General features: G+C 55.1%; 1 protein-coding gene across 2 annotated transcripts in view; it reads left to right on the forward strand.

The window, feature by feature from the left end:
* The window catches only part of TRIM66 (tripartite motif containing 66), a 46,075-nt gene extending 38,583 nt beyond the window's left edge, over positions 1-7,492 (forward strand). For both annotated transcript variants that reach the window (XM_028116776.2, XM_088017598.1), the window contains exons 11-20: positions 391-912; positions 1,073-1,265; positions 3,294-3,354; positions 3,777-3,951; positions 4,227-4,516; positions 5,022-5,148; positions 5,476-5,550; positions 5,918-6,070; positions 6,484-6,702; positions 7,433-7,492. In XM_028116776.2, coding sequence (XP_027972577.2) covers positions 391-912; positions 1,073-1,265; positions 3,294-3,354; positions 3,777-3,951; positions 4,227-4,516; positions 5,022-5,148; positions 5,476-5,550; positions 5,918-6,070; positions 6,484-6,702; positions 7,433-7,492 — 1,875 coding nt within the window. The remainder of the gene's footprint in view (positions 1-390; positions 913-1,072; positions 1,266-3,293; positions 3,355-3,776; positions 3,952-4,226; positions 4,517-5,021; positions 5,149-5,475; positions 5,551-5,917; positions 6,071-6,483; positions 6,703-7,432) is intronic.
* The last annotated feature ends 2,052 nt before the right edge of the window (positions 7,493-9,544 follow it).

Below are 9,544 nucleotides of genomic sequence, written 5' to 3' on the forward strand. Positions count from 1 at the left end.
CCACAGTCTGATCCTTTGCTTAGGTACTGGATAGGGGGTGAGGGGTGTGGCCTGATGGTGGCTCTTGTGTGTGTGTGTGTGTGTGTGTGTGTGTGTGTGTGTGTGTGTACCACCCTCAGGGTCACTCTCCCACAGTTTCATCTCTGTCTCACAAACACACATGCACACAAGTGTCCTCAGTCTGTGTCCGCCTCTCTGTCAGAGCCTAGCAGCCTCCTCGGCATAGGGGAATGGTAATAGGACTTCATGTGTTGTCTGAGTTTCCTGCAGCTCCTAGACTCTGAGGCCAGAGTGAAATCTGAGCATGGGAGCTCTCTCGGGCTGCATCTCTCAATCCCTCCCCCCATCCCCTGCCAAAAGCCTGACTCTGCCCTGTGTTCCTTCCTGCAGCATTCCACTTCGGTGAGCATCATGGGCTTTTCCAACACGCTGGAGATGGAGCTGTCATCTACCAGGCTGGCAAGGACCCTAGAGCCACAGATCCAGAGCACGAGCAGCCTGACTGCTGCCCCTTCCCACATGGTCCCAAGCCTGCTGAGTGGCACGCCCACCACTGTGTCCAGCCTGATGAGCGGTCAAAACCAGGCTATGCCCAGCCTGACAGCCAGTCATCTGCAGACCATACCCAGCCTCGTACGCAGCGTGCCCCAGCCCATGCCCAGTCTGATGAGTGATTCCTCCCAGGCCATCCCAAGCCTAGCAAGTGATCACTTGCAGGCCAGGCCCAACCCGATGTCCGGTCTCACCCAGACTATGCCGAGTCTGGCAACTTGTCCTCTGCAGAACATGCCTCCAGCAGCTGACATGCAACCAGAAAGTGGCTCCAGCTGCAGTCCTGGCTCTGGCCGAGCTGGAGGGAGCCTGTGCCCTGCTGATGTGGCTGACCCCTCTCTTGGGAATGCCCTGTGTAAGGTAAGTCCCGGGGAAATGACATTCAACTTCCTCTGCTCATCACTGGGCAACAGGGTGGCCCCTGAAGGGCTTATCCTGGCCTTAGCTTCATAGCTCTATGACTACTAACAGCAAAACCGCTTGATCTCTTTGATTCTTGTTGGCCTTTCGCTTTTGAAAGATGGAAAATGAGGATTCTACCCGCTTCACTGACTCTCTGGGACAAGACCTGACAACCCTGGGTCTGGAGGTTTCCAAGGATTTGGCTATGCCTGCAGAATTGGAGGAGCCAATTAACCTCTCTGTGAAGAAACCTCCACTGGTCCCAGCGGTCAACACATCCATGGCTCTGCAGCAGTACCGGAACCCAAAAGGTGAGGCACAAGTCAGCAAGCAGCCTGTCACTTGTGGGGGCCATAGATGTGAGCTCAGCACTCCAGGTCAGATGCAGGTCAGGAGACAGGCTCGAGGCAGGAGGGAGCAGCGTTTCTCTCAGGCTCAGTTCACTTCCTCCCTCCAGAACTGACTTACTGGGACCTGTTCTGTTTCCCTCACTGTGGCTGGGACTTAGCCTTGTGTAACATTTCCATGCAAAAAGTTCTGGAGGTCTGGGTCAGAGGTGGGGGAGGCAGGAAGCACTCATCTCAGAAGGGCTAGCCTTGGCAAAATATTTTAGGGAAAAGAGCATATCTGACTTTGGAGTCAGGTATATGTCACTTAGAAAACCAGTTCTGTCTTTTTATGTTTGACCTTTCTGAGCTGGTTTCCTTCTCTGTAAATGGGGCTAATCATAGCTACTTCATAGACCACTGGGACAAACAACTACAGTGAGACCATTTGATGACTTTCTCTGTAGTAAGGAGAATTGGCCTTGCTTTCCCTCGTGCCCGGCAGTCCCGTGGATTTGTGTTGTGCCCCAGGGTTAAAAGGAATTTGGACCAGTGGACACTGGCTCTGATTCTCTTCTCAGTTTCCCACACCACCTCCTCAAGTGGGGCTTCCTTTCTTCTGTCATAGGCGAGGGCTAGTCAGGGAGTTTGAAAGCAACCACCGAGTGAGGATTTGGGACTTTTTCTGTTTAGTGTATGATACGTGTTTAGTCTGTAATGATCACTCTATTTCCTATACCTTTAATAAACAAAAATGAAATAATTTTTCTCCATGTTTTTTCGCACTGACTGGAAGACCAACTGAACAATATTGATTCTTATTAACTGCATAGTAATGGGACCCTAAATTTTAAGCAATTAAATGTTTTGGACCCTGCTTGCCCATGGAAAGTGCTGAGGACAGTGCCTGGTGCTTGGTAAATGCTAGTTTCCTCCTTCCTCCGCACACCGCCTGCTGCCCATCTACACAGGCTCTACCGCACCACTCAGGGTAGGGCTGCAGGGAACCTTTTGCCTATGGAGTCTGAACTGGACTCTCAGGCAGTACTAAAATCCCAGCACTTGGTTGAAAATGCAGAGGCTGGACAGAACCACTGCTGAGAGCATGTAACACCAGTATATGGAGAACAAGAGATTTCTGAACTCATTTGGAAGGTGAGGAGCTGGCCCCTCAGCACCTGACCCAATACTCCTCCCTAGATAGCCTCTGAGTATTATCTGTTTTTTTTTTTTATTTTTAACTTTTTATTTTATTTTATTGTTAAAAGATTTTATTTATTTATTTGACAGAGAGACGCGGCGAGAGAGGGAACACAAGCAGGGGGAGTGGGAGAGGGAGAAGCAGGCTTCCCGCCAAGCAGGGAACCTGATGCACGGCTCGATCCCAGGACCCTGAGACCATGACCTGAGCCAAAGGCAGACGCTTAATAACTGAGCCACCCAGGCACCCCGAACTTTTTAAATTTTTAAATATTTTTTAAGTTTTATTTATTTAAGTAATCTCTACATCCGACATGGTCTTGAACTCACAACCCAGAGATCAAGAGTCGCATGTTCTTCAGACTGAGCCAGCCAGGCACCCCATATCTGTTTCTCTTTTTATTTATTTATTTATTTATTTTTAAAGATTTTATTTATTCCCATTTGAAAGAGAGAAAGAGCACAAGTAAGGGACGGAGGTGGTAGAGGAGAGGGAGAAGCAGGCTCCCCACTGAGTGTGGAGCCTGACGTGGGGCTCAATCCCAGGACCCTGGGATCATGACGCGAGCCAACACCAAGAGTTGGATGCTTAACCGACTGAGCCACCCAGGTGCCCCTGTTTGTCTTTTTAAAAGAAGGTGACCTTCTTCCCCTCTCAGGAAGGAGAGCCATGGTAGGATTGCCACCCTTATGAATGATTACAGTGTGGGTAACAATTGTGTGACAGGTGTGTGGCCAACGGTATGAGTAGGACATATGAGTGGAAGGTGTGGGTCATAAATGTACGTCACAGGTATTTGTCTTTTGCCTTAGAGCATGAGAGTTTTGAGCAAGAAGCCCTGGAGCTGGATGCAAAAGAGAACCAGAGTATCAGGTAACAGGCTGTTGGCCCAATCTCCCTCTCTCACCCTCCAACTTCATGTCCTGGGAGGTTGGCACAGGAAGTCAGCAGCCTTGATGACTTAACTAGAAGCGGAAGTTTACTTGCAACAATCTTCTTCAACTCCCAGATGCTCGAGTAGGATCTGTGTGGTTGGGAGTCTGGGATCTTGTGGGAGGGTATCCTGGCTCCGGCAGCAGGGGGCATGTACTCCGTCCGTGTGAGGTCCTCCCTCTTTAGGAATTCCCCTTTCTTTGAGCAAAGCGCTCCCCTGGGGCAGGAGAGTGAAACGTGGGCCTGCACAGGGTGGGACTGCGATCTGGAGTAGTGGCATGTGGGATCATGGAGGAGCTGACTTAGAGGCTGGGGTCAGAGGAGCCTCCTCCAGAGACCCAGGGGTGTCTCTCTTGCCACAGGCCCTTCAGTAGTGAGCCTAAGATTCCCTACGTGCGGCTGGAGCGGCTCAAGATCTGTGCGGCCTCCTCGGGAGAGATGCCAGTGTTCAAGTTGAAGCCCCAGAAGAATGAGCAGGATGGGAGCTTCCTGCTGATCATTGAGTGCGGCACTGAGTCCTCCAGCATGTCCATTAAGGTACCACTCTGCTCTGTCTTGTCCTTGAACTTGGCCCACCCTGGAAGCCCCTCTTCTCCCTCTGCCTCTGTCAGAATTCCGGCTCTGGCACTGGCCCTTTCCGGAGTCTGATGTGCGTGGGGCTGCAGCCTGGCCGGACTTACCCCTGGCTGTGAGGGGGCTGTCCCAGCGTTCCCGGGGCTCGGCTGGCCCGGGGGCCTGGTGAGTCCGTCCTCTCCCACCCTCCACAACTTGTTGGTGCTGTGCTCTGACTGCGGACTCCCTTCTTCTCCAAGGTCAGCCAGAACAACCTGCCTGATGCCGTCCAGGCCCCAAGTCTTGGGGGAAGAAAGGTCACTGTCACTTCTCTGGCTGGGCAGCAGCCTCCAGAGGCGGAGGGTGCATCTCCTCAGGAACAAAGACTCATTCCTCGGACCCCTGGAGCCAAGAAGGGGCCCCCAGTACCCATAGAGAACGAGGACTTCTGTGCCGTGTGCCTCAACGGCGGGGAGTTGCTGTGCTGTGATCGCTGCCCCAAAGTGTTCCACCTCTCCTGCCACCTGCCGGCCTTGCTCGGCTTCCCGGGGTGCGCCGTGTGGGTCCTCGCGGGCCGCTCTTCCGGGAGGCCTCTCCCAAGCCCGCGCAGCTCCCTGGGCTGGGCTTCCTCCCTGGGCTGGGCTTCCTGCCCGGTCTGGGCCCCTGTGAACTGCAGGCTGCGAGTCAGCGGCCCCACTGCTGTGTGCCTTGTGCGCACCGACAGGCGATGTTTGAGATTGGAGTGGCTTCCTTTCTTCCTCTGTTCCCAGCTTCCTCCTACACACACAGATTTGTCCCCATACTCCTGTTGCAGCTCCTTGCTGAGTCCTGTGATTTTCTGGATTCACTCCATCCCGAGTTACTGAATTTCTTTCAAGCTGGTGGTTAGGAAGCCATTCCGTACAGGGCAGGGCTAGGGACCGAGTCTCCAAGCCACTGCGCCTCTGCTGCCCCCCCCCCCCACCACCCGCCCCGGGTATCTTGGAGCAGAGGGACAGGGGAGGTGGCTCTGGGCCACGTGCTGAGGCCTCACTGGGCCTCACCTGTCTCTGCAGGGGAGATTGGGTGTGTACCTTGTGCCGCAGCCTGACCCAGCCCGAGATGGAGTACGACTGTGAGAATGCCCGCTATTGCCAGCCTGGGATGCGGGCCACCCCTGGCCTGAGCATCTGTGACCAGAAGGTAGGGAGGGGTCTCTGGGGACAGTGTTCCCTGCCTGCGGCAGCCTCCCTGTGCCAGCAGCTGAGGTCTTTCTGAGGCGATGGGAAGCCTCTCCAAGGTACCTCTCTGCTGGGCGATGCCTGACAGCCTGGCCCGTGGGCATTTGCGGGGAACCCCCTCCTGCCAACTATTTTCCTCTGGTCTGGGAGGCTGGGCCCTGCCTTCGCGTGGGGGCCCATGCCCTGCAGGACAGAGCGGACCCTGCTGGAGTTTCCAGGGTCACTCTCTTCAGTCCTTCTTGAGGTGGGGCCAGGGCGAAGTAACCTGCTGCCCTTCTGGTTTCTGCAGAAGTGTGAAAAGCTGGTCCTGTCGTTGTGCTGCAATAGCCTCAGCCTGCCCTTCCACGAGCCCGTTAGCCCGCTGGTAAGGAAGGCTGCCCATTTCTGCCGGCTCCCGAGGTCCTGGGCCCGGGGCGGGTCCCGGGGGTACCCAGGGCGGGCTCAGAGCATGGCCACTGGAAGTCGGGTTAACTCGTGCCCGGGCTAGCGGTCCCAGCCATGGCCACCACGGCCCCCCAACCCCCCGGCCGCTGCGCCACACGTGACTGGACAGTGAGCCAGTCCTCCTTTCCCCTTCCCTTTGTCTTCTCTCTCCACTTTTCTTCCTGCTGCTGTTCTCTTTCTTGTGTTCTTTCACTTCTGTTCCACCTCCTTCTCCATCTGCCCCTCCTTATCTGTACCTCCCCTTTTTCTCTCTTCCTGCTTGGCTTCCCCTTCTTTCCTCCCCCAAGGCCCGGCATTACTACCAGATTATCAAGAGGCCCATGGACCTGTCGATCATCCGGAGGAAGCTGCAAAAGAAGGACCCAGCTCACTACACCACCCCAGAGGAGGTGGTGTCCGACGTCCGCCTCATGTTCTGGAACTGTGCGAAGTTTAACTATGTATGTCTTGCCTGTCTTCCCTCTCCCCTATCTCCCAGGGACCCCAAGACTCCTGGCTGGATGGGGATATCAGGTTTGGTCCTGAATTGCCATGAGGACCTGGGAACAGGCTTTCTGGGGCCCCCCCTAGTGAGTGTTTATAAGCGCTCTCCCACGGTTGGTTCTCAGCGTGGACTCAGGAGGAAGAAGGGGGGAGTGCTAGTGGTTGGCCATCTGTGGGTAACTGTCAGGGCCAATTCTGCTTTGAGAGATGATACTAAACTGGTTATCTTGAGTCTTCAGGAGAAAATGTCCCATTCTAGACTTCCAGGAAACCAGCCAGGCTTTGTGCTCTCTGTAGAGCTCTTGAGGGACCGGGTAGAGATGGGCTGGCGGAAATGGGCCGGACCATCACTGCTCTCCTTCCCCTTCAGCCTGACTCAGAAGTTGCGGAGGCCGGCCGCTGCCTGGAAGTGTTCTTTGAGGGCTGGTTGAAGGAGATCTACCCGGAGAAACGTTTTGCCCAGCCAAGGCAGGAGGACTCAGACTCCGAGGAGGTGTCTAGCGAGAGTGGGTATTCCACTCCCCAGGGCTTCCCATGGCCCCCCTATGTGCAGGAGGGCATCCAGCCCAAGAGGCGGCGACGTCATATGGTAAAGAGTTGCTGCCAGGTGGTGGGCAGGTGTGGGGGTCAGTTGGGCAGGCAGGGGGCACCCAAGCAGCACATACAGGGCAACCTAAAGCTCGGGAGGCACAGGAGAGTGGTGACAATGAACCCTCGCTCCCAGCCCCTTAGTCTAAGGGGAAGGGAGGGCAGCGTGCGGCTCAGTAAGTTCGATTACCGCTGAGGCTTGAAACTCAGAGAGGTGGATGTACCTGCCCAGGTCACCCATCAAATAAGCAGCAGAATCAGGGCGAGAAGCCAGGGCTCCCGACTCGCAGCTCAGGGCTGGTTATTCTGCACTGTGATCCCCAGGAAAGGAGAAACACCTGGTCTCAGTGTCTGATCTCAGCTTGGGTTTGGGAGGAAGGAAGGCATATTTCCGGCCCCTTGGTGTAGAGAAGGAGGGAGAGGTGCTGCTCGCAGCAAAGAGCGCTCCTCTGACCGTGGGTCTGGTCCCACGTGGGCAGACTCGAGACATCACTTTGGCGCTGTTTTGTTCCACTGAACCGCCCCGCCTGGCTGCTGGGTGCCAGGCCCGATCAGCCACCCCCTGTGTGTACCGTGCTTGGCACACCGTAATGTGTGGTGGCTGTTGCATTCCTGGGCTAGAGCAGAACACCTGGGCTCTGGGGAGCCCCGGTCTGGACACTGGGCCTTGTCACGTTGACAGGTGTTACACTGGGCCATGTTACTGCCACACATTTTTTTTTTCCTTTCAGGAGAACGAAAGAGCAAAACGAATGTCCTTCCGCCTGGCCAGCAGTGTCTCCCAGGTGTGAGCAGCCTGGCGGCTGGTGCCCCATCCTGTCGACCACTCCTCCCCACCTTTCAGCTCATTCTCTTTGGATCGTGGATGTGAGACGAGTCTTGTCGAGCTGTGCAGTGCTCTTCTTTGCCGTTTGCATCTTACAGCATTCATTTGAGAGCCATAGTGCATCCACTACAGAGAAGATTTCGGTAATAAACAGCAAAGAGGGAGGTGTTCCCGATTACCAGAAAAATCAGATGTGTAGGGTCCACTTGACGAGCCCATGCCTGGTCAGGCTCAGGAGGACCTAACTTCCTTGGTGACTCTCTCTGCTGAGGAAAGCAGACTTTTCTCACCTTTCAGCGTGCAGGGCTCGGGAGCAGTGTATATATCTGAAGTCCTCCTGGGCCCCGAGGGGAGGAAAAGAAGGGAGAGAGGTTCTGACATACGGCAGGCCCGTGAGCCCCGGCCCAGCACAGCCAAAGACTGTCACTGTTTGCCTTTGCTAGGCCTGCCCGGACAGGACGCTGCCTTGCGCAGGGTAATGGAGGCTTCTAGAGGCCAGAGGTCTCAATTGGTGCCTATTTGGGTTCTGACGGTTTTCAGGGTATTTGTTTCTCATGCCCCCTCTGCCAATGTTGACTTAGGTGGCTGCTGTGCTCTAGGTGGTATGGCCTTCTCGATGGGGCCGGGTAGCTGTGCAGGGACCGCTGACAGCTTCAGACTCGGATTTCACTGGCAGGGCCTGTCCTCTGTGCCACTGACTTTGGGTTCATAGCTCTTCTTCGGTGTCAGAACCTGCCTTCCTAGGAGTGACTGTCAGTGGCCATCTCTTCGGTGTCTCCACTCGGAGGTCTGGACCCTGAGTTCTGCCTGGGAAACCTGAAAGGCAGGGGCTGGCCAAGGAGGCTGACCCAGAACCAGCCCACCCTGCTGGGCTTCTCCTCCCTCTTAGAGACCCTGGTCCCCAGCTTCCCCACTTTCACAGAGCCAAAGATCAGAGGCGAGTGCTCTGACTCGCCTGCCCCCCGGCTGCCCGCAGCCCAGAAAAAGCTGAGACTCTAGTGGTAACCCTTTTCTGTTGGAGGCTGGAGAAGGCCAGAGGGTGAGCCAGGAGCCCTATCCAACCGCTCATGGGGGGATGTTCTGTCTAGGGTGGAGAAGGGGAAAACTGAGAGGTGAGGAGCCAGAGTCCTTCGGTGACCTTGAAGCAACTTCAGGATGTTACTTTTCTAAGAATGCAGAGGGAAGTGTTCTGGAAGCCACAGGCATGGGAATTCCAGGCTGCATCTCGGATGGAGATGGCTCTTCATGGTCCCTGCAGGGTGTTTGGGAGGAGGAGGCCCAGGCAGTTGCTGGGGGTCAGGCTACTTCGCCAGCAAGGACTCGGTTGAGAAGGAAGCTACCGCTGATGATGCTGGGGACGCTGCAGAGCCGGCACTCCCGTGGCCTGGCCTGCAGACGCTGCTGTTTCTGGTCTGGTCACGGCTTGGCTAATTTCAAGGGAGTCTTGGGTCGTGGCTTTATTTTTGCTAAGAGATGAAGTTTAAGGAAGTTCTTGTGTGTAGGGCCTTTGTCAATGGGAACATTCTGCTTGGAGAAAATATTTCTTCTCTCCTTGTCAGTTGGTGGTACTGCTCATTTCCTTCGACACCCAGGCTGAGAGGCTGTCTTCGCTTCAGAGCCAACAACGCCCTTGGCCCGCCATCCTTTCATCAGCCCTTGCCAGGCTCTCCTGCACAGACGGGCTTCCATAGTCCTGTTTCCGAGTTTGGGGTAACTAAGTCTTTAATGCGCCAGTAGCCAGGCAATCTTTAGACCTAGCCCTCTGCTCCTTGGAGTGCACATGACTCTCTGGATTGGGCACTGGCTACTTCCCCTTCAATTTTTTAATCTATTCCCCTGTTTAGTTGACTTGGCAAGGTTCCTTCTGTACTTACCTCACTAATTCATGCTCTTGGTCACCTTTCCTTTGTTTTGGCCCCCACCCCCACCTCCCCTGCGTGAGCATCATGGTGCTATATGCCGGACAGCCAGGTAAGGGCCGTGACAGCCTCAAATCTGATTGAGATCCTTCCACAGA

Source organism: Eumetopias jubatus, unplaced genomic scaffold (assembly GCF_037043125.1).
Source record: "Eumetopias jubatus isolate StellerSeaLion01/CBP00866 unplaced genomic scaffold, mEumJub1_p1.0 scaffold_13, whole genome shotgun sequence".
Lineage (NCBI taxonomy): Eukaryota > Metazoa > Chordata > Mammalia > Carnivora > Otariidae > Eumetopias > Eumetopias jubatus.